Raw genomic sequence first — 24,401 nt, forward strand, 5'->3', positions numbered from 1 at the left:
CAGATCTAACCTGCAAGTAGGAGCTACAGCAATAGTTGTGAGTTCTGAGGGAAGACACAGTCTCCTGGCCTCTGTGGGAGCTCCTCAGATGAGGAGGGTGCCGGGAATGACCCTAAGTTCTGAGTCTGTAGCTCATGTCTTTTGCCACTGACTTTCGATGTGTGGACTAGATAGCTCTTGGTGTTTGCAACCACGGAGACTAACGTGTGTCACTTGCATTCAGAAACACATCCAGGATCCTTGCTGTTCCAGGCACCCTGTATACACGAACTCTGAGCACCCACTCCACTGTGCAGTACTTCTGTTTCACCCATGAAGAAGCTGGCGTAGAGAAAGGCTGAGTCATTCATCTAAAGATACACAGCCGTAGGCAGCAGAGCTGGGGCCTGAGCAAGGAAATTGGACGCGAGGGATTTGAAGCCAGTTCGCGCAGACTCACAGCTCCCCTTCAAGGTACCCAGGTAGGGGAAGTCCCCATTCCACAGGAGGAAGCAGCCAGCTTTCAACACAGACAGACAGCGTGCATCTGCTTTCCAGGGCTCTTCTGAAGCGGGCAAGGCAGGCCCAGGATTAATGTTTAACAGAAATGTGAAAAGCAAACCATTTTGATAGTGTCTGTGAGTCGGGGTGGGGTTGGGTGGCCTCTGGGCAGGGTGGAGCCTCTCCTGCCAAGAATCTAAGGCCAAGTGTACTATCTCTTTCCCCCTGGGTGCCCATGAGTCACAGGAGCAGGACCAGGGTGGGAGGAGCACAGCCTACCCAAACTGGAGCTGGAGGAGCTGTGTATATGTGCATATGTGCATATGATATGTATATGTGCATATGATGTGGTGTGGTGTGGTGGGGTGGTGGTGGTGGTGGTGGTGTGTGTGATATCCTACGGTAGGTATGATGTTGTGAGAGTGCACGGTATGTTGTGATGCATGTGTATTTGGGGTGGGGTGGGTATGTTGTGTGAGTTTGTAGTATGGTGAGGTATGACGTTGTGTATGTGTGGTGTAGTGGGATATGATGTGACGGTGTAGGTAGTGTGTGTGGTGTGATGTGCTGTGGTGTGGTATGTGTAGTGTAGTAGGATGTGGTGTGTGTGTGTGTGTGTGTGTGTGTGTGTGTGTGTGTGTGTGTGGTGTCTATGCTGAGGCTGTGTCATGCCCCACACAGCTGGTGGGAATGGTGAGAAGCAGCAGCCCGCACTTCTGCGCGGTCTCCCATTTCTTTCAATGTAGTTTTGCAGAGAGTCCTCAAAGGCTCAGGCTTGCTGGCTTCCTGCAGACTCTCCAATGAACCGGCCTTTGAAGGGAAAACTGAGTCAGAGCAGCTCAAAGGGCCCTGACAGCAGGAGTAGCTTCTCAGGGCACACCTGCAGGCAGTGCGTGGCCCTTGTCTGGGTCTTTGAACACAGTAAGGTGCAGGTTGTAGGCCAGCTAGAGAGGCGCCATAAAGGAGATCGGTGCCCAGGGAGGGGCTGGTGAGAGCTTACGGAGTTGAGGATGGAGGCAGTCATAGTGGTATCCCTCCATGGTCCAGGTGAGTCAGGTTCCCAGCTATCCAGGACACACCTCCTCCAGAGATGTCACAGCACACTCCTCCAGGCCCCGAGGGCATTCAGGCTTGCAGAGAATCAGTTTGTTCTGTAATAGGACAATGTCCACACTATCAGGGATGGGCCTCAGTGAGACGGATCCCTGGGCCCTCATGCCCTTTCAGCCATTCTGTACCTCTCTTGAGAGGCAGGCGTCAATGCTGCCTGGCAACCCTTCCTGGCCAGGATGGGGCTGTATTTCCCAAGTGCCCTAGTGCTTGTTATAGCCTCAAATAGATTTTGGAGGTTGAAGTGTGAACAGAAGAGCCACATTTGACTTCTGCAGAAGCAAAACCTCCTTTCCCCTGCCACAACAAATGGCAATACTCTCACCGATGGCAGCTCTGACAGCTCGGCTCGCAGCTGGTGTGGGAAGGACAGGTTGCCCAAGGAGCGAGACAAACCTTTTATGGTTTTTAAGCCACTGGCGTTTCAGGATTATTCACTGATGGAGAGGAACCTGCCTTCAATCAGATGTATGGACCTGGACTGGGGCATTCCAGTTAAGGCATCACCCAGGTAGCGTGCGCTACGTGTCCCAGGCAACAGGTTCACCGAGCTCATTAAAGTCACAGACTATAAAACAGAGTCCTTGCCGTGGGAGCTGCAAGCTCCATCGGAAGTCAGCAGGAAGAGAAACTTGAGAGGGGGACGTGCTGAAGCCCACTGCTTATTCTGCGTGTCCTGGAGGATGCTGGAGGCAGGGTGCCTTGGAGTAGTGTGGGGCATGAGCTGCTTCTTCATTCTCAAACAGAACCCCAAGTGGTTCCTCTGCATCTATCGAGGCCACAGAGACACTGCATCCCAGACCACTTCGGTAAAGAGAAGCGGCTTCCCCTAGACTAGAGGTTCTCAACCTTCCTAATGCTGAGACCTTTAAATACAGTTCCCCTCCAGCCTCCCCTCCAGCCATAAAATTATTTCCATTGCTGCTTCACAACTGTAATTTTGCTATGGTTATGAATCATAATGTAAATATCTGATAGGCAACCCCTGTGAAAAGATCCTTCAATCTCCAAAGGGGTCACGACCCACAGGTTGAGAACTGCTGCCCTAAAGGGGGCCTGACTCTCTCACATTTGCTGCTTATTAGGGTCACCTGATGCCTGACCCCCTTGAGCCATGCTCCAGAACAATTAAGCCAACATCCCTGGGTACAGGGCAATGGAAACATTGTTCAGCAAGCCCTAGGAGCGGCTGGGTGGAGCCCACAGCTGTATGTCTTCCCTCCATCACCTTGGGCTGCGTTTGACCAAAAGCCTCCTTGATAGGCAGCTTGCGGAGTTCTGATGTCTTTGGCTGTGATGGCAATTGAAAAGTGGGGCCTGGGAGACTCATTGTACCCAGTGCTCCTATGAGGTTCCCAGAGCCTCAGACAGCCTGCCATAGTTGTTTCCTGCAGAATTTGGGACGGACATACCTGGATCTGGGACCTGTGGCTTCTACGATCTTTAGCAAGTTTCTTAGTGGCTGTGAGATGGTTTTCCCACCTGCAAAGTGGAGGTCAATCCAATGTCCACTGATTTTTCTCTTGAGTTTTATTCCTGTTTTTCTAGTTCCTTGGGGTTGAGTGATGGATTACTCATTTGAAATCTGCTATTTCTGATGTAGGCACTGTTGTTACAAATCCCCTTCTTTTTACTATAATTTTTTTTTAAAAAATCAGCATATAATATATTAGATACCATAATGACATTTTTAACAAAGCATGCTTTGTGGCTCCCCATGTTTCCTACTCATGCGCCCCCATTCCTTTCCTCTTTTGTGTCTCACGTGTCCCATACCTCCTCATCACCTAACATCACCCTCGCTCTTAAGCCGGATCCCATTCTGTGATGTATTTCCGTTTTCATGCAACATTTAAATTTCATTTTTAATTTCTTCTTGATATATCGGATGTTCAGGATGTAGCATAATTTCAAGTTTTTAAAATTTGTCAAGGCTTGTTTTGAGGATTAACATGTGATGTGTCCTAGAGCATGTTTTTTGTTCCATTTTGTATTTGATAGCTATTGGATGGGATAGTCTGTGGATGTCCGAGCGGTCCATTTGGTCTAGGATGTAGTTTAATTGTGCTGTTCTTTTGTTGAGTTTTTGTCTGTATGGCTTGTATGATGCTGGAAGTAGGATGCTGGGTCACTGGATATTACTTATTCCTTCATTCAGAGGTGTTAACATGTAGGTCTAATATTAGGTTATTAGGCACACATACATTTACAGTGCTATTTCCTCTTGCCAAATCTACTCATTTATTACTAATTGATGGCCTTCCCTGTGTCTTCTCATGCTTTTGACTTAATGTCTAATTTATCTGATACAATAGGGCTACTTGCACCATTTTTAGTATTCCATTTGTGTGGAATGTCTTCTCTCACACCTCCCCTTCAATGTGTGCAGTCCCCAGGGGTGAAGTGAGTTCCTCATAGGCAGCATGCATTTTATTCATCTTTCTTCTTTTTACAAAAATATTTTTTAATTTTTATTTATGTGTCTGTGTCCGCATGTGGGTTGTGTATGAAAGTTGTGTAAGTGCCCAGAAGACGGTGCCCGATCCCCCAGAGCGCCGGTCTTCTGCAAGAGCAGCGAGTCCTCTTAATGACGGGCACCTCTGCGGTACCTCCACTTTATTGTTTCTCTTTTCCAGCAGTGGGTCTCGGAAAGGCTGTCTGTTCCTCCGTCGGTTCTCATTTGACTTATTGTTATTGTTGCCTTCTGTTGGGTTCTTAACTTTCCTGCTCAGGGATTTCCATGTAATTATTTTACAGTTATTTTCAAGTCTCTGGTTCCTCTGGTCAAAGGCACAAGTTGTTTCTCTGGGCTTTCTAAAAACTGTTTGTTTGGTCTCCTTAAGCATTTGCATGGATTATTGCTTTATGGTTGGTTTCTGGAATCTTATTTTACCCACGATTACATTTCCCTGCATATTTATATTTATTTTTAATTGTGTGTGTGTGTGTGTGTGTGTGTGTGTGTGTGTGTGAGAGAGAGAGAGAGAGAGAGAGAGAGAGAGAGAGAGAGAGAGAGAGAGAGAGAGAGAGAGAGTGTGTGTGTGTGCAGGTGCCCACAAAGCCCATCGATGTTGGACCCCTTGGAGCTGGGAGTGGTTGTGAAACACCTGATGTAAGTGCTGGGAACTGAACTTGGGTCTGAACCATCTCTAGCACCTCCCTGGACTTTTTTTTTTTTTTTTGTTTTTCGAGACAGGGTTTCTCTGTGTAGCTTTGCGCCTTTCCTGGAACTCACTTGTTAGTCCAGGCTGGCCTCGAACTCACAGAGATCCACCTGGCTCTGCCTCCCGAGTGCTGGGATTAAAGGCGTGTGCCACCACCGCCCGGCTCCCTTGACTTTTTTCTTTTCTTTATTTCTTTTTTTGGGGTGGGTGGTGGGGGTGGGTGGGTGGGGGTGGGGACAAGGTACCTGTATGAAGTCCCAGCTGTCCTGGAACTCAATATTTAGACCAGGCTGGCCATCAGACTACCAGAGCTCCTCGTGCCTCTGCCTCCAGAGTGCTGGGGTTAAAGGGTCCCCCCTTGACGTTCGCTGGGGTGCGATGTTCTCTGTACACCAGAGGGCTCTGTTTACTCCTGATTTCGCGATCTGGCCTCACCTGTGGCGTTCTTTCCAGGAGCTTTAATCGGGATGCTGGTTTTCTCCAGAGCCTGTGGTCACTTCTGCTGTTTGATGCCAGATGGAACCTTAAGTACAGGTTTGTCCCAAGTCTGTGGCCGGTGTGTTCTCACTGTCTCACTCAAGACCAGATTTGTTACAAACTCATGTTTGGTGTGCTTTTTCAGTGAGTGCCTAAAAAGGACCCCTTCTGGATGTGGGCCTGGGTGGCTCAGGTGCCTCGTCACAGTCTCTGGCCTGTGCTCAGGTGTTGTGGAATTCTGCCTAGCTTTTCAAATCCTGGTGTGGGTTCTGTAAGGTGCTGGGTTTCACAGCGCACTGACACTGAGTTCCAGGGCAGAGTCCTATGTTCATTTCTCTGTTGTACCTGTCGGTAAGCAGGTGGAGTCTGCCTCTGTCCCAACATTGATGGGTAGTGGTGGGGGCAGACCTGGGGCTCCCTGGCTAACAACATGGGTCTGTAGGGTTGGGCAGATTATGACTCTGCCTTTCAAGGGCAAGGCCTGGATTTTCTTCTTCTTGCTTTCCCAGGTGGGAGGAGTCTCCAAGTTCCATTGCCAGGGGTTTGAGGAGGAATGATTGGGACACCTCATTCCTTCCTGCCTCTTCAAGGTGTTGTTCCTTCATTTTATGCAAAATCCAGACTTGGTACATTTTCATCTGGTTTCCTTCACTCTTCTAAGAGAGCTTGTGCCCAAATATCCATCCAAATAGGTGTTCCTGTGAGATGGTCATAGCTGGAGGGTCTAACTCAGTCCCATCCCTTAACCATGGTCCCTGCTCTTAGTATTTGGGGTGTTACTCTCTTCCAAGTGACAAGGAATGAAGGCTTCTCTCTGTGGTGAATGAGGCTTTTCTAGAGACCCTGAAGACCAGAGCAGAGCTCTGTTCATGGCTCCATCCTGACTGTAAGGGCCATCACATCCTACTAGGGAGGAGCTGGGTAGCAGCCCCATTTTCCTCGCCCTCTAATGGACACCTTCCTAGGCTCATACCATTCAAGCTGAGACTGAAGGAACGGGGTAGGGGTGGCGGTGGTAGTGGTGGTGGTGGTGGCAGTGGCGGCGGCGGCGGCGGCGGCGGCGGGTGTTCCCAGCTCAGGTTTTGTCATGTGGGGTAATATGGCCACCTCACTGTAACTCTGAACTTCCCTATGAGTCCTAGAGGACCTTGGTGCTGGTGTTCTCTCTTTCCAGGTGTCTAGCTGGTTAGCGTCTCATTCTCAGGATGTTGTATGTACGGGGAAGACTTCAAAGCCCAGACCTAACATTGCGCCCTGAAATCTTTGTGTTTTGAAGAGGAGGTGGAACATGGACTGCTTGGAAGCAGACCTGGAGAAACTGGACTGAACTGCAGGTGAATGAAAGCCTGGATTCTGGATCTTAGCAGAGCCACGCAAGGTTGCTTGGGAGATGGGCTGGCCCAGCCTCAGAGTAGAGAGAGGAAAAAAGGCTGTTGGCTCTCTGTGCCCCACCCTGGGGTTGGCGTGGTGCATTTAGCAATGGGTAGAGGGAAATTTTCAGTAAAATGTGTCTTTATTCTCTCATCCACATGTGTGTGCACACTCTGTCTTGCAAGTCAAGGACTCGGGCCAATGTTAGGAGAAGTTCGGGGAGATGTAAAAAAATGAGTGTTAAACCTCTTTGGACTGATCAGATTGGGGGTAAACCCAACAGAAATGTCGTGGTAAGGTTCGACTGGACAGATCTGAGGTCAGGGTTTGTAGATTCGTTCAACCTCACTTAACTGAGCCCGGCAAGAGTCTTATGGTACATGTACATGTGTACACACACACACACACACACACACACACACACACACACACACACACATACACACTGGAAATATCTCCTGAGGACATCAAAATAAACAGAATTACACTCGATCTAGCTGCGGTCCTCCAGGAGTGAGGCTGTTTGTTTGAAGTCCCACCAGCCCTGGTGAGGGACCATGTCACTCACCAAAGTCTGATTTTGTTTGTCCTGCATTGGACTTAAAACAGTAAAATTTCAAAACAAAACAAAAAACAAAAAGCAAAAACAAAACAAACAATCACAAAACCCAAACTAACAAACAAACAAAAAACAACAAATGCAATGCAGTATTAAAAAAAACCAAACATGTTCTTTGAGTCAAATATAAACACAAAACAGTCTTTTTATTTTTACGTATAAAGTTCAACCTTTATAAAGTAGCCAAAATACTTCCTGGCTGTTTTTTTAAAGAGCTGAAGTAGAAGCCACTTAAGAGTTTAAAATATTCCACAGAGGAAATACTTAGACATGGAATTCCCGAGTTAAAAACACAGAGGAGTCAGTGTCTGTGGACAGAAGCCACATGGGAAAGGCTGGCCAGAAGAAGCGACTGGCCAGGCTGGAGCCCGGAGGACACCTTGAAGAATCATTTGTTCAAGCAGAGCCTGTCTATGCCTGTCTCCCAGTTTTCCTAGCCTACATTTCCCACTTCAAAGACACACAAACATACACATGCATGCTCATACGCATACACACAATACACAAACAAATCACCCTCCATTCTTAATCCACCAGGGCCAGGAGCCAGGGATGGGAATGTGGAAAGAAGAGTTTGGAGGGTGACCTGGGAACGGAGCTGTAATGACAGGCTTGTTACCAAAGACTTTGGCTTCAGTAAGGACACACCCACACACCCACTTCCTGTTTCCCCCCTATTTTGTCCTCCGCTTTAAAGTGACTAATGGCCCAATTGGTCATCATTCTTGGGCCAAGTTCTAGGTATCCCTGGGACCTGAGAGTGACTTCTGTTGGTACCAGAACTCCACCATTCATCTCCTGTTGGTTGTCCTCAGAGTCTAGCAAAGCAGAATACGGTGACCTTACTGGAATTGGATAGAATAATTTGTCTGCTTGATCTCATAAAATACAGCAGGGGGACAGTGTGGGTTTAATATTTATTGTACCTCACAAAAGAGTTGGATTATGTTAAGTGGAAAAAGCCAGTAACCATGTGTTTGTTCACAGAAGCACAGAGTGGAGTAGGGGATCCCAGAGCTACTGCTAAGGGTTCAGAAGATGAAACACTCATGGAAGTGGGGGGCAGGTCTAGTGTCAAGATAAGAGGACAGAAATAGAAAGCAGAGCTGCTTGCACATGTCTCATGTCTTAGTGAGCCTTCCCATTGTGATAAAATACCCCAGGAAAAGCAACTCAGGGGAGAAAGGGTTAACTCAGTTTGAGATTACAGTCCATCACGATGGAGGTTCCAGAGCGGCAGCTCCAGGGAGCTGGTCACATCACTTCTGCTTCCATAATCACAACAGCGAGCCAAGAATGTATGTGTGTTGCTGCTCGGCTCCCTCTACTTACACTATCCAAGATCTGAGTTAGGGAATGGTCCCACCCACAGAGGGCAGAACAGGCATGTCCAGAGACGTCTATCAGGTGATTTTTGAAGTTGGCAATAACCTTAACATCTGTGAAACACTCTCTGCAGGTCTGTGGTGGGATGCCAATGTGCCGGAATGTCTGTGGAGAAGAGTGTTCTTCTTGTGAGTGATAGATGTGGTGATGGACAGTAGGACAAGAGAGTGGACTCCCATAGCCCTGTCCACTGGGCTAGGAGTTGACAACTCACCTGTGGTCTAGAGTCTTGAACTTACCTGTGGCCTCCTCCCAACAGCTACGATTTAAACATGCCAGTTGTTCTCCTTTTTTGGTCTATTTAACCCTGGTTGGTCTCGAGCTCACTATGTATGACAGGTTGGCCTTGAACTCCAGAGAGCCATCTGCCTCTTCCTCCTGAATGCTGGGATTAAAGGTGTGCTCCATCACTCCTCACCAGTTTCTTTTAGTGTGTGTGTGTGTGTGTGTGTGTGTGTGTGTGTGTGTGTGTGTGTGTGTGTGGTGGTTGGAAGACACTTTGCAGAACCAGTTCTCTCTTTCCACCGTATAGTTTCCCTGGGTCGACCTCAGGTTTTCAGATTTGGCGGCAAGTTCCTTTATACACTGAGCCATCTCCCTGACCCAATTCCCCTTTGAAGGTCGAATGGCATCCTTTGGTGCAAGGGCTGAGGGATGCCCTGGAAACTTTCTTCTCTACGGAAGCTTTCTCCAGGATTGAATGTTCCCTCACAGAGGCTGATGTAGAGAGCTGTAGCTTTGCTTGTCAGGACCAACTACCACAACCCCATTCTAGGTGCGGTACGAAGCACCCTGTTCTCCAATCCTTTCTCTTCATTCTGTATATTTAAAAGCGAGAGCCAACATTCTCTAGTGTGTTTTGTCTTATAGCTCATTTGGGTTATAAGGATTCAACTTCATGAGGGATTTCAGTTTGTCTCATAGTGTAGGGGGGCATTTCTTCATGTTTTCAAGCACCGATTTAGATTTTTCATGTCTCTTAAGCAGCTGAGCCTGGAGAAAGGGAGTCACTGTGTGGTCAGTCATTTGTGGTGGTTTGAATGAAAATGGGCCCCATAGACTCTTAGGAAGTGGCATTATTGGAGGTGTGGCCTTGTTGGAGTGTTGTGGCCACGTCATGAGACCCCCCGAGCAAGACCACCACAGAGCCGATATCCGATGCAAACCACACAGGGGTTTATTGATAGCAAGCAAGCTCAGGCTTGGTCCTCGTCCAACATCTGACACAGTGGGAGGAGGAGGACGGCCCTGAGCTCTCAGGGTGAGGGGTACCATCCACAAGCAGGGTGGTACAAGCCTTGGCATCATATGATTGGATGAGGGTGTGTAACCTTTGAATTTACTGGTTGGGGGTTACAGTTATCATTTTTGGGCAGGCCTGGAAACATCCCAGGCTTTGTCCTTGAGCTGGCCTAGCATGTACTCACTGTGGGGGCTGACTCAGTGGCCCAGGCTCTGTCCTTGAGCTGCCATGAAGGCTGGCTGGCCTTGCATATTTACATTGACCCATGCACGTAGCTCTAAGTTGGTGGAGGGTCCCAGACAGTAAACAACTGGCTGAACCTTGAGCAGTCAGAGTACGTGCCGAAAGGGAGCTACTGCAAGGACTATGTCTTTTGTTTATGGCCCTCCCAGAAACTGCTTGCTCAAGTCTCAGGGAACTGAAATTAAGGCCTAATCTCTGAGAGAAGACTGATAGCCTGTTATGGCATCTGCTTGGTCCTTTTAGGAGGAAGTGTGTCACTGGGGGTGGGCCTTGAGGTTCCAGATGCTCTAGCCAGGCCCAGTGTCTCTCTTCCTGCTTCCTGACAATCCAGATGTAGAACTCTCAGCTCCTTCTCCAGCACCATGTCTGCCTGCGTGCTGCCTTGCTTCCTGCCATGAAGATAATGGACTAAACCTCCGAAATGGTAAGCCAGCCCCATTTAAATGTTTTCCTTTATTAGAGTTGCCACAGTCATGCTGTCTTGTCACAGCAACAGAAACCCTAAAACACCACTGACCTAGTGCCAAGTGAGGCTACCTCAGAGAACTTTGGGGTTACAGGGTCACAAGTGGGACTAACCTCCATCTCATATTTTGTTTTCACTTCTCTTTGGCATAAAGAGATAAAGACATAAAGGTTGAATCATCATAGGCCCAAACAAAAACACCAACACAAGGCATAGAGAGGTTAAGAGCCTTGCCTTAGGTCACGGCGCTAAGAGAATGCTGAAGCCAGACCTCAACCCAAGCCTGTCTCCCCGTCACACACTTAACCATGGAATGCTGAGAACTTATATATATATATCTCAGATGTCATCCTACTGGCTTTAGAAGGTGTTAGAACGGGACTCGGACCACGTGCAGGTGAAGTCCCAAGACTCCAAGGAGGCTCTTTCTTTGTGCTCTGATAAAGGTGTGGAATGTGTTAAGGCAGTCAAGAATGGGAGTAAAGCTATGAACCATAGCTGCAAAGGTAGTTTGCATTTACTCTGGGCAAAGCATTTATTGGCTATTCTGGGCACACAGAGATCAAATTGCATACATTTGCCAACCCTTTCCCTGACCATTTCCAAAAGGAGCATGTGGCTAATGGTGGACATCATGTGGTGCAATCAGCTGAGAATAGTTAACCAGTGAGAGTTTATCTGGTTCTTCATTGAGGGCTGATTCCTAAGACCTGAGGTGGCTTTATATATATATATATATATATATATATATATATATATATATATATATATAGTTTTGGTGCTTATTCTGGATCTTGCTCTGTAGACCAGGCTGGTCTCAAACTCACAGAGATTCACCTGCTTCTGCCTCCTGAGTGCTGAGATTAAAGGCATGCACCCAGCTTGTTTTTTTGTTTTTTAATAATTGATCGTGTTTACAAAAAGAGGGGGATTAAAAAGACACACACACACACACACACACCAGTGTTACAAAACCTTGTATTAATCATTTCCCTTCACTCTCAATATAACCATATGAAATATAGCCATGATTCTTAATTCTGTAGGAGGAAATGAATAATAAATACATTGTAGCAAGTTTAGACCACAAGGGTGTTGTCACTGGTAACAACATTTGAAAACTGTACACTTGCAAAGAACAGCATCTTCAAACATTAGTATATCTGTATATCAGTAAAGCTTTTACATGTAACAAACATGCTCTTTCCATATATGACAAATTTAAAAAATATGCATTGCTTGGCAACATGAACTAGGCAAAAATATTTCTTTGTTCACTAACTTTATACAGGAGAACAGGACGAAAGGCATGCATGTACAATACAGATGCCTGTACAGGGCATGCAACGAAGGAAGCCTTTTGAAGGTCAGCTTACGTTAGGCCTAAATACATGAGGGTATATATATTCATAAGGGAGGAAGTCTTCTGTTGGCCATTACTAACATTCCTGCTTTCTCCTTGCTCCTCCCAGAGGGATACACATTCACCTTTAAGTCAAGATAAAGGAATTAAAAAAAAAAAAAGTCATTTTGCAAACATCTCTGATGAGTTGTAAAAAAGAAAAAAAAAAAAACAGAAAAACCAACATTAGTGTTATCACAGCTCCGTGTACAATTTATCCTTCTGCAGGTTCTGTTTGTAATAGGCACACTTGAGCACCCTGGGCAGGGTGCTTCCCCCGACTCAGGCTCTAGTGGAAAGGCAACCCACTTTCCTCTCCTCCCTAGCTCAGCCCTCAGCCCAGGCTCTGGGGTGCACAGATCTACAAACCTTACATGAGCACTAGCTACGAGAGGCACAGAAGAACAAAAGACCCGGAGAAGACTCCCATTCTGTAAAAGGCAGGCAGCGACACCTCAAGAGGAAATCTAGTTTCCCTCAGTGTCGCCTTGGAAGAATGGGAGGGGGTGGGGCTCAGCTGCAGCCCCCATCCTGGGATGCAGAAAAAGACCTTGAATCTTCACTCGGTTCAACCCAGGATCTGAGGGCTTGGTGCAAACAGCAGCCCTTGGCAGGCAGACCCAGCAGCATCCACTCTGCTTGCTGGATTTGTGTTTTCAAAAGTGAAACTCAAAAGCACGTGGCGGGGAAAGAGAAAACCAAACCAAACCAAACCAAACACCATCAGCAGCAGCAATGTTTCGTGTCTTGTACACAGTTCGTGTGTTTCTTCCTACTGTTTTCTGGTAAGAAAACACTATGAGTAAAAAGCACCAATAAAACATCACCCATGATGCTGGAGACCAGCACTGTGCCTCAGACAGTGCAGAGACATGCTGCTTAAATCAGAGCGAGGTGGGTGGGGGGAACCTATGCAGTGAAATATATTTTACTCTGAAAGTTTCAAACTTTTACTGTTTATATAAAACAGCTGCATGGCGGTGGGGGCGGGGGAGAGAGTGTCAGTGGGTAAATATAAAAAAGGCACTGCAGCTTATCCCTAAAGGTCTAACCTCAGCCTCAGGCATGCAACTGTTCAACTCTTTTTATAAATAAGATTCCTTTGCTTTAGGAGTTTTAAATTGAGCTGTATACCTGCAGTCAACACAGGACTCCAAACAAGGTGGGGAGAGGCTCTTAAAATCATCAGAAAACTTAAAAAAGAAAAGAAAACATTAACATAGCAAACCACAACTAAGTAGATAAATCTATACAATCAATGAAAAATAAGCTTTCCTTTGTTTTCTTTTTTTTAAAAAAAGAATTATGTTGTTACTAATAACAGACTTTATCATGGTTACCAGCCATAGCGAGTTAATAAGTAACATATCCAAAATAATATCTCTAATAATCAGATAGCCATTGTTTCTATATTCAATGAAGGAATAAATAGAAATTCAGATTTGCAAATACTTTATGGTCTTCTTTTTCGAAGATTCACGCTCATGTGATTGTTCACAATCTGGTTTCTGAGTAGCCTTGTCCTTATGGATATGTGGCAGATCCGACGACCTTTCCTTCCTACAAGACGAGGAATCCTGTTGTTCCTCTCTGTTCCTCCTCAGCATCCTCCAAACACATCCTCAGACCCTCTGGCCTTACCTTTGACCTTCGACATTTTGGCCTATTCTGACTTACATGTGATCCTCCATCCCTGCTCCTTCCCCAACATTGAACTTGTTTGGAAAAGGGACATGAGGGATGAGTGTTAATGGCACTTGGTTAAAAACATTTATATATATAAATATATATAAACGAAACATGCTGCCTCCTTCTGCACATGAATTTGCATCTTCAAGACCTGGTCACCCGAGGAGGTGGACTGAATCTTTTGTTACCGTTGTTGTGATGGGCTGCACAGAATAGTGCATCCAAGCCTTCTGTGATCACTAAAAGCTCTGTCTATCTGCTTACAGTGCTCTTGGCCTTTTGGACTGTCAAAGGACTTCAAGATCTCTGTTGCAAGCATCCAAGGTTGGGCTGGGTTTACATTTATAATCTTGACAGGCAAACAAAGTTGTGTGGATTTTTATTAAGGCCTTTAAAGTCTGGATACCCTTCATTAACTTGAAAAAATAACCATAGGCAAGGTACCACCATTTCATGGTCCAATCCCTTTAATTTTGACTTAGACATCACGTTTTCTTTTTTTTTCCTTTTTTCTTTCTTTCTTTTTTTTTTTTTTAGAGAGGCATCAGACTTGCCCATTTAATAAACAGGTCATATATTATCTCCTAGATCACGCCTCTGGCTAAGTAAGCATTCACACCATCACATTTACACAACTAACTTCCCAGTGCGGTGCACAATTCCTTTTCGATTCCTTATAATATCCTCCATTGCATCAAATTCTGAAATACTGTCTTTGTTGCCCTTAAGAAATAGCTATTACCCATGCTGCCACAGCTGATCTCTCATTGTGTACTGGGTACATGTGTGTTTTCCCTTTCCTATGTAAGGCTGGATAAACCATCCCACAATACAGCAAATCTCTGACTCACGGGCATGGATAGAGGCACTATTTATCTCACCAATTTAACCTTTCCTGCTTCGGCGTTCATTGCCCGCCTCGGATGATGGAGCCTCTGCCTCTCTGCACTCGTCTGTCTCTCTGTCACTATTGCTGGACCATTCTTCTTCAGCAGAGATGGAGTGAAAGGGATACAGTTCCCAGGCTTAGGCTACTGCGAAGTCTCCATTGCAAATGCTCTGCGTGGGAGACCTCTAGAAGGACTTGTACCCACTTGCCTGTCTGTGGAGTGAGACCGGGGGTGGTAGGATGGAGCCTGTGGGGAGGGTGGGAAGCAAGACAGGCCTCAGGTGGGATGCAAATCCAGCCCAGAAAGAGGCTGCAAAGTTCATCATCTCTGGGTGACCTATGAGCAAATCCGTAACTGATCACATGGTGCCACCATCTTTGTGTCCTTGCCTAGAGCTGCGTCACGGCCACATCCTCGCCCTCCAAATCCATCCACACACTCCTCCCACCTTGTGGTGGGAAGACGGCAGGCAACTCGAGGTCTCCTGGACTACATCCACCTTCCCGAGAAGCAGAGCTTGGCAGCCATTTTAAAAGACAACCCTGCTACTATTATAAAAATAGATGAAACAAAATGAATCCATAACAATAATCAGTCTTTTACAAAAAACCATAGTATGAAGAGTTCTACCCAAACGCTACACATTATGTACCCTTTAAAATTCTTATGTAAACAATACACAAATCAAAGTTTATCTGAAAGTTTGCTGGAGGGAATTTCGTCCCCTTGCCCTTGCTGCTGTACGGCCCTCTCTCGTGGCTGTGTCACGCAGGGCCTCAGGGAAATCCAGTCAGGGGGAGACACAAACAGGCCAGCCGCCATCTTGCTCTGGTTGCTTGTATCCTCCGTCTTCTGCGGCCTGACTATGAAGCCAGGCTTCTGAGAAGGTTCCCTAGGGCAGGGCTGCTACCTCCCTCCTGTGTGTCTCTTGTATCTCTCACCTAACCATACTCTTCCCCACCCCATTTCCATCCAGGAAGCCACTAGCATCCCTCCACCCCCTCCCAGCCCCACATTCCCCTAGCGTCCCCTCCCCACCCCGCATACTGTCCCATCCCATGACAGAAACAAATGACAACATAACCAACCCCAGGTCTACTGATATGTTTACAAGGATGACCTACGCTCTCACAAAATCAAAATGGGCGAGGGACCAGGGGGAAAAGGCTGCAAAGTGTCTTGGAAGATTCTATGCAACCCTGAAGATGGCTGACACTGGACCCGCAGCAGTCGATTTCACGGCCAGCGCGGTCACTCTCATCTTCAGTTTCTAGATTGTGGAGGTCCGGTCAACCCCATCTGTGAAAAGGAGCCACAAAGGACTACATCAGCAAAACCGGTGCTGGGTTAGCCCACCGCCAGCAATGCCAGCCCCATTGAGCATCCTGGGCTCTGAGATGATGTCTTCCTTCACTCACCCACCCACCCACCCACTCACTCACCTACTGACATAACCACCCACCCAACATCTGGAGAGTAGCTTTTTCTTTCTTTCTTTCTTTCTTTTTTTTTTAAACAGGAACCATACTGAGCCTGGGAGCCAAGACGCATCTGTCCTTACCTCCCAAGTTTTCACAGTTTAGAATTTACATTACTGGCATGTAAATCAACAGTGATGCTCAGAGTGATGATCGCTCTAACCAGTGTGTTTCCAGAAAGACAGAACATGGAGGGAGGAATGTGTAGGTCAGCCTTGGAAGTCAAGGGCGGTTTCATAAAGAGAAAACCACTTCTGAAGGTGCTGGTAGGAGTATGTTAAGCAGGAAAGGATGATGGGTAGAGGGTAGGGAACAAGAGAGGCGGAATGATGGGTTATTAAATGGAGGGGTTGGTGGCGGACTCTAGGTGTAGGCTGAGGGCTTGGGGGGCCAAGTGGTCAGAGCAGACCTAGAAAGACAGGAAGGGCTTTAACAGAAACGCAAATACAACTGTGGCGCTCACACCCAGTCCTTTGGAATCTTTTCCCTCTTACGGAAAGTCCTTGATGAAAGGCCACAGACAAAGAGACCTGTTCCTGCCCACAGCTGGGCAATCAGGGGGATGGATGGACATAGCTGATGCAAATTCTCAGCAGCAAGAAGAGGAGCAAAGGCTGGAAAAGCGAAGGCAGATGCCGTGTGCATACAGAGTTGGGAGCTTGTGACGGCAATTCCCCAAGCCTCCTTAACACGTTAGAGGATCGGTCATACTGCACGGTGTGTGTCTGTGGGAGGGACATGCGCTTCAGAGACTAGAGGGTCTGTGTGCACTGGACAGCAGAGCTGTCTTGCCCGTTTTCACCAGGGCTCTAGCACAGTCCCCGGCAGCAGATCCAATCATCTTGCACACCCAGAGAAGGACCTTGGATGGGTACAGGGGGAGCTAAAAACAGCAGAACAATGCAGTCTTGCTTTAGATTGGCTTCTCTGGCAAGTGGTCTGATGAAGGGCGATGGTGGTGGCAGAGAAGCAGCGAAGAAATACCGTGCTGGTGCATGTTGGAGCCGATGGGGCTACGTACAGCAGGCAGAGAGAAGCATGGATTGGTCATCACAGAGTAGAAAAGACGGTGTCCAGTGACTGCTGGATGAGGGCAACAGCGGGCTAGCTATAGAATACTTCCTTGGCTTTGGCGAGCTCTAGAGGCCAGCCAGTGTGGCTAGTCCAGTCCCCATTACAGCCAGCTAGGCCCAGTGGGGGGAACATCTCTAGTCACTATGCAAGACTCAGAGGCAAGATAGAAGTGCCTGAGCGTTCCAGGAAAAGTTAGGGACCTGAAAGACATGAAAGGCAGTGAGTCCCCTGCAGGGGTTTCCTGACCTCCTTGCTGGTAGTGTCATATTGGCAATTCTGCCAGCTGGAACTTGGAGATTTTTTTAATTGAAAATTTTATTGAGATAATTATGGGTTCACATGCATTTGTAAGAAATGGTCTAGCAAGATCATATGGGTACCCCATCAGGTCCCATAGTGGTGACAATCTATAAAGGTGTAATGGGGCATTATAGTGAAGACAATGACTTTGATATAATCCATTAATCTTATTTAGATTTCTCCAATTTTATTTGTACTTGTGTGTGTGCGTGTGCATGTATACAGGCAAGAATGGACAAGCATATGTATGTAAGTTATGCCAATTTAGAGAGAGATTTTTAAGAAGGGACAGTGGTCCTTGCCAGTTTGGGGTGTTGGAGCATCAGCTAACCCATAGGCATGAACTTCTGATCAATAACTGACCTTCTGTGGTGTCAACCTGAGCCTGTGTATAGGGCTCAACAGTCTTAGGAGAACAGGAGTGTGTGCAGAGATCACTGTGTTGTGTGATGTCTGAAGACATCTCTAGAAGTATAGCACACTCTTGCTTGGCTCTCTGGCCCACACATTAATGCTAAATCTTCATAGTTGTGAAAGTGAGGAGCCGGGAGTGTGAAACTCTCAACTAGCTCAACTCCAAGGCACATTAACATTGCATTTCAACAACACGATACAGCTTCCGAGGAAAGCCAGACTTACTATTTTCAGTTGTGAAAACTGCACCCTGACAACTTCGGGGGGCGCGGGGGGGGGGGGCGGGGTGCGGGCGCCACACCCAAGCAAACACCATCGATTTTATAGTTACCACTGCAAGAGATGCCATCCTTATGCCATCCTAGCGCCTTGAGAAAGCAATTTGCATGGGATCGCTGCATCTGTGACAGTGGAGCTGGTAAGGCTTAGGGAAGGGTGGGTTGAGAAGGGGAGAAGGAAGAGGGAGAGTGTGAACTCAAGAAGCCCCGAGAAGGAGCTGTGTGCTCTTCTCTCAGTACGGGCCTCAGACTCTGACTGTGCAATGTCCCGTAGCCCCTGGAGCCCTTCTATGAGAGTCTTGGAGGAGGCTCATCTTTCCTGAACACCTCAGGTCACACACTGTAGGCAAAACAGAGAGCCTGAGGAAAGACTCCTAACCGCCCGCCTGGCTGTCCTTTCGGGTTTTTTGCAGGGGCCTCAGGGAAAGAAGGGATGCGGAAGGCAGGTCAGGAGAAAAGGGCTTAGAGAAAAGCACCAGGGGGGCCGCAGTTGCCAAGGAAACAGAGAAGCGCAGAGGCATCAGAGGCACCTGAAAGTTGGCACAGTGGATGGTCATCTGGGATACAGACGACTTGATGCCCTCCTCCTGCACCCCTGAGTCACAGCACAGAAACTTCTTTTCTCTTTTCCTTCCTTCCTTTTAATATGTCTCATCTCTGTATGCATGTGCACACATATATAAGTGCAAGTGTCTCTGCGTGTGGAAGGTCAGAGGTCAACATCAGGGATCTTCATTATTCTCCATCTTATTTTTTTGGAAGAGTCTCTCCTGAACCCAGAGCTCACGTTTTTTGGATAGACTGTCTATTTTGAAGACGCCAGGGATCCACCTGTCTCCACTTCCCTAGTGCGGGAATTACAGGCACATTTTAAAGCTACTACCTGTAGCTTTTTGCGTGGATTCCAGGAATTTGAACTCAGGTCGTAATGCTTTTATGGCAAACGCTTTGCACACTGGGATGTTTGCCCAGCCCCAGAGGACATTAACTGTGCTTTCGTCTTGCCATTTGTCTTCCCATAAGATGATTTAATTTGTTGGCATGATGTCTCCAGCAAGGTTATCTTCCCCGGCACCTGGGAAGGCCTGGCCCAAAGAGACTCGTCCAGAGCTGGAGGCCATGGTGCTCCGGTACTGGGCCAAGCCACCCTCTACTTGATTCGCAGCCTCTGCCCCTGAAACTGCTTAGGAGGAGGCTACCCACAAGAGGGGATTATTGAGAGAGAAAAACAAAAACCAAAAAGCACAGCAATAAAAAGGCTTAGGAGATTAACAAGATGAAAACATTAGTGAAAACCCATCAGTTCCAAGAGGTATTCTGTGAAAGTAGAAGAACCGGCTTATCAAAAAAAAAAAAAAAAGTCTGTTCAATGAAAACTTCCCCCGAATAAAGAGTATTTGGCATTTTCACTGCTAAGGATAATAGCAGCACTTAACCATTTGATAAGAGCTTCCAAAATGCCAGTTATCCGAGGTCCATCAGGCCCTGTGGGGGAAGGTCAGGGTTCCTTGCTGACTCTCTGGTGTGGAATGCTGCACCAGGCTCCCAGGGCAGCCAGGAGACGGAGGAGCAGCAGCACCCCCGGGCTGTAGCTTTCCGACCAGTGATGCTTTCACGCTGGTCCGTGCCGTGTTTACGGGCACTTCTTCCCTGGTAAGCCTGAGATTCATTCCACTGAATGGCTACCCCAGTTTGTTGATCCTTATTTGGGTGGTCTCCCACTATTTATTAAGGGGCTGCCGGCACAGGAGAGAAGAGGAGCTGCTGCCCGCTCCTAGAGGTGCTGTGAGACATCCAGGATCAGTGTGACCAGAGAGACGGAGCAGCGGTTTGCAAGTTGGGCTCCCCGGATCTTTTCTGTTTGGTCAGAAGCCCTGCAATGTCATGATAGCCCCAGGGCCCTCGAGCTCCCTCTGCCGGGGGAGTTCCAGTCCTTCACTCTGTTCTGTACGAACGATTTGATTTCTGTTTTGTTTTCAGGATAAGATTATATTTTCACACAATCCTTGGCCTACAGAGATGAAACATCTAAAAGCCAGGGGTGGAGGGACCTGGGGACAGAATTTTCAGGAGCAGTAGCTGATGCCAGAGGATGCTCAGCTGGGCCCTAGGTGTGGCAATGGCCCAGATCTCAGGTGGCCCATCACCCGGGCAGAGAGGTACATCCAAAGGAGAAGAGGGCGGTTGAGGAGGAGGCTCATGATAACTTCTCTGTGAGGCAGAGGTTATCAGGAGGAAGAGGAGGACAGGAAGGGGTAGCTGGAAGGGTAGACGGAGCTTGTCTCTTTTGTTCCTACCAATTCTCCACAAATGCCCTGAGCTTGGGCCCCAGGAGGGCACTGAAGCCCCCAGGACGGGCATAATGAGGCGGCAGGCCAGACTGATGAGAGTAGGGTGCATCTGACGTGGGGAGCATGGTCCTGGCTCCAGTTAAGATGTGTGAGTGTATCCAGCCCATGCCTGCCATGTGGCAAAGGGCACCTCAGCTAGCTTGGGGCTCCAGCGTCACGCAAGCCATTTGCAACAGGGAGGTATAAAAACAAGCAGGGATCTTTGTTTCGAAAATTCTATTTTTAGAGCATGTTGGGATATGCTTGGCCCAGACTGGTGGATCCAGTGCCGAGAGGGAACATATCCAACGCTGTGGGAGACGTTCCCATTAGAAGCCATGTCTTCTGCGTGTCTGACGCCTCCAGCTCCTGCATTTGGCTGGGACCACTGCTGTGGGGTTCCAGTGTGTGCTTAGGGGAAGAGCTTCCAGGGATGGGGGAATGGTGTGGGTCTCTCTGGCCTTCCCTGACTCATCTCCCACAAAAAGAACAGAGCATAAAGACTGTGCCTGGAAGGGACTCCACAGCACCCCAAGGCTGCTCTCTTCCTATCCTGTGAGATCTCATTTTCTGCCCCCCCCCCAAGCTGCCCCAGGTGTGTGGGGAGGACACACTGACCTCCCAGGGCATGCTCCGTCATACTGAGGCACAGGGACTCCAGCCTGTTGTTGATGTCAGGTTCAGTCACAGGAAGCTGGAATTCTGCAGGAAGGAAGGGGTACATTGATTACTGGGAGTCCTGGGACAGGGAGAAAGTACCCATGATGCCACCTGGCTCCAGGATAAGTGTCTAGTGTCCTCCCCGAGGAGGACTCAAGGGCACCTTCAGGGTCAGTTGAAGAGTGACCACCTCTGAGGTCTGTTAGATTCAGAGCCCATGGTAGACCTAGGTAGCTAGAAGCAAACTGATGACTAAAAAATAAGCTAAGTCACAGTCACAGGCCATCACTCTTGCTTGGACCGTGTGATGGCTTTCCCACAAAAGCAAGAGCCAACCCCAGCAATGGTCTGCAAGGCCTCCTTGTATCCCTGTCCTCACAAGATTCCCTCTTCCTCTGGTCTATCCCAAGCGCTCTTCTACCCTAGGCCTCTCTCCTCACTGCTGTTTTCTCTGCCTCAGTGTTGGCCCACAAATGTTCTCCCGGCCCCCTCTTTCCCTGCCTCCGTAGCTCAGGATCTACTGTCTTCTTGAAAGTCCCTTCCCCTAACACTTTTCCTCCTTTTCTTTCTTTGTATCATTAACACTGGACGTTTCACAGATCTGCCCCTCCTAGTTCAGGGCTGGCGTCATTGGAGCAGGGCTTAGCAACAGTCACCCAGTCTGAAACCCAGCCTATGAAATTCTGCTTCACGGTTCACGGTGAGGAGCAGGCACCATACCCCCAGCCCAGCACATTCCCCTTTTCAGTGAAGGACTATGTTGATGCTTCTGCTGTGCCGGCTCCTTTATTGCCCAACAAACTCGGTCCCCAACGGGGCTCAAGAAGACTGGTAGTCCATCCAGACTAGGTAGGAAGCATAGGGCTAGGAGAAGAGCCACGTCTTCCTGCCTGCCATGGTGACTGCCACAGACAAGACTGTTCGCCACTCTTGTCTCTAAGCACATTGATTGGAGGAACTGAGAGCCCTACTCCATGGCAAGGAGACAATCCATGACCCTCCACCATTGGGGTGTTCTCCATCTTTCAGGCACTATGGTCCCCTCTCCTCCATGGAAGGCAGCTTGAGGGGCCTTCTTCTCTTTCTGGCTGGGACTCAGTGTCAGCCTCCCTTCCTCCCTCCTCCTGTGGAACCTTGGAATGCCTTTAAGTACCTAGAAGAATCTTGCAGATGGCGACAGTGCTTTGACTGTCTATATCTGACTCTCCTAAAACATCTAGTGCTCTCCTCTGCTGCCAGCCGCTAAAAACTATGACAGCCTATGGACAGGAGAAGAAAAGAAATCCTGGAGCATATGCTGACAGCGGGGTATGTTCCAGGTGTCTGGGATGTCCCAACACTCCTTTCTACGTGACCTCGGGAGGCTGTTCTTTTCCTTGGGATTTACTTCCACCTGGCATGTGGGAAAAGGATGGAGTGGGCCAAAGTTCAGGCTGTTTGTTTGCCCTTTCCCTACGAGAGTCCATGGTTTGAGGAGACCAATGTTGATGGTTTGGTGAGAAAGCAAGTTGAAACCACTGGCTAGACCAAAACGTTGGTTTTTATCTAATGAGCTGTGCATTAACACCTTCCTCTGGTAGGTGAGATGGCTCAGTGCGGCGCAAAACTGACACCCTGAGTTTCAGTCTCTGGAAGGACTTCTCTAACCTCCACACTCATTCTCCGCCATGTGAACCCACACATAAACACACACACACACACAATAATACATTAAAAGAGGCAGGCAGATCATTGTGAGTTCAAGGCCAGCCTGGTCTACAGAGCAAGATCCAGGAAAGGCACAAAGCTACACAGAGAAACCCTGTCTTGAAAAACCAATAAATAAATAAATAAATAAATAAATAAATAAATAAATAAATAAATGAATGAATGAATGAATGAATGAATGAATAAATAAATAAATAAATAAATAAATAAATAAATAAATAGAATAATTTTAAAGCTCTTCTTTTGCCATTTGCATTCCCCTCCATCAGCTAATTCCGAGGCAGGTGCCATTTCCATCATTTCAAATTCTCGGAGAAGGCTGGCAAAACTGGTCAATATGAAAGCACCGAGCAGCAGAAAGTGACCTCTCTATGGCAAGTTGCAGCATCCATGAGGTTTGGGAGACAACTAGGCCAACTCCTGAGTGGATAGAGACCCATGAGGTTTCTAGGGAAGGTGGGAGCCAGAAAAAGGATGGGAGGAGTTTCTCCCGAGCCTAGGAGTTGCTTGCTGCTAAGAGCAGGGTTGGGGCAAGTAGACCATCCCAGGGGGAAGAGTATTTTCGTATTTTCATCCATTCATGTGAAAATCATATGCACGCAAAAATTAGCAGCCTTTGGGGTGTGAAACCTATAAAATAGAAACAGAATTTTATATATAGCTAGTTAGCAAATACGGAAGGAAAAAAAAACAAACTTCAGCAATTATAGCCATCCATATGCTCACTGGAAGAGTGCGTTTACTCTCTAGCGCTCCCCTTTAAACAAACACTGTGCAGAGATTTGGATAAATAAAGACGCTCGACATTTGGAGAGAAGAGTCTCAGCTGCAGGATTTCTTGCCAACACGCAGCAAAATGCCATTTTCTAAGCCCGGGATTGCGTGTTTCCAGGAAGGAGGCTGAGAAACACAGGGCTCTCAGCTCCAGGATCTCCAAGCCGTCATCGTGGCTGCTCTTTTAGGTGGGAAGTTGGTTTGCTTGCATTTTCTGTCTCTGCTCTTCATGCTGACACTCTGGGGAGCTGCGATCCTCACCCCGCTCAGAGTGGTACTGAAATATTGCAAGTCTTGGAGAAGCCCATATGTTCACGCTTCAGAGAACGTTAACAATGTGACTTTATAATTGTGTATTTGATAAAAACAGACCGATGGCATCTTGCCACACACATCAGAGAGGATGATAAGGTAGATCAAAGCTTCTGCCTGGATAGCACCCTTCAGGAGTGCCTCCTCTGCCCCTCATGGGTAGAGCTCTCCTTATATTTAGCTCTAAGGGACGGACAATCAGGTAGTGTTGCTGGCCATTAATATGTGGGTCTTATGTCACTCATAAGAAGGCAGGGGCAAGTGCTCAGTAAGACAAGAGCAAGGGCTTTCTGAAACCTTCTTGCTGTTATTATCTTCAGGAGGTCCATTCCTTCATCTGGGACCACAGCTCTGAGCTGTTGTAACATGAAAAGCCAAAATCCAAATCCTTTACATGTGGACATGATACTACCAATACTTTGGATTTGGGTGCATTTCAGACGTTCAGAAATGGGTAAAGTTTATACAAATAATCTAGAATTTGAAAAACTCTTGACATTTGAACACATCTGATCCTAAACACCCTGGATAAGG

At 47.5% G+C, this 24,401-nt stretch overlaps 1 protein-coding gene and 1 long non-coding RNA gene across 7 annotated transcripts in view; one reads left to right on the forward strand and one right to left on the reverse strand.

Moving 5' to 3' along the window:
• Positions 1 to 374: 374 nt before the first annotated feature.
• LOC128107510 (uncharacterized) lies at positions 375 to 12,110 on the forward strand. The gene is made up of 4 exons (XR_008217107.1): positions 375 to 461; positions 5,208 to 5,288; positions 6,406 to 6,565; positions 10,337 to 12,110. It is a non-coding gene; the product is annotated as an uncharacterized LOC128107510 (long non-coding RNA).
• Positions 11,520 to 24,401, reverse strand: part of Samd4a (sterile alpha motif domain containing 4A) — a 250,240-nt gene continuing 237,358 nt past the window's right edge. For all 6 annotated transcript variants that reach the window (XM_052733425.1, XM_052733423.1, XM_052733421.1 and 3 more), the window contains 2 exons: positions 21,033 to 21,116; positions 11,520 to 15,839 (listed from right to left, as the gene is read on the reverse strand). In XM_052733425.1, the coding sequence (XP_052589385.1) occupies positions 15,811 to 15,839; positions 21,033 to 21,116 (113 nt within the window). In that variant the 3' untranslated portion in view covers positions 11,520 to 15,810. The remainder of the gene's footprint in view (positions 15,840 to 21,032; positions 21,117 to 24,401) is intronic.

The sequence above is a fragment of the Peromyscus californicus genome, unplaced genomic scaffold, assembly GCF_007827085.1.
Source record: "Peromyscus californicus insignis strain IS unplaced genomic scaffold, ASM782708v3 Scaffold_12__1_contigs__length_115047231, whole genome shotgun sequence".
NCBI lineage: Eukaryota > Metazoa > Chordata > Mammalia > Rodentia > Cricetidae > Peromyscus > Peromyscus californicus.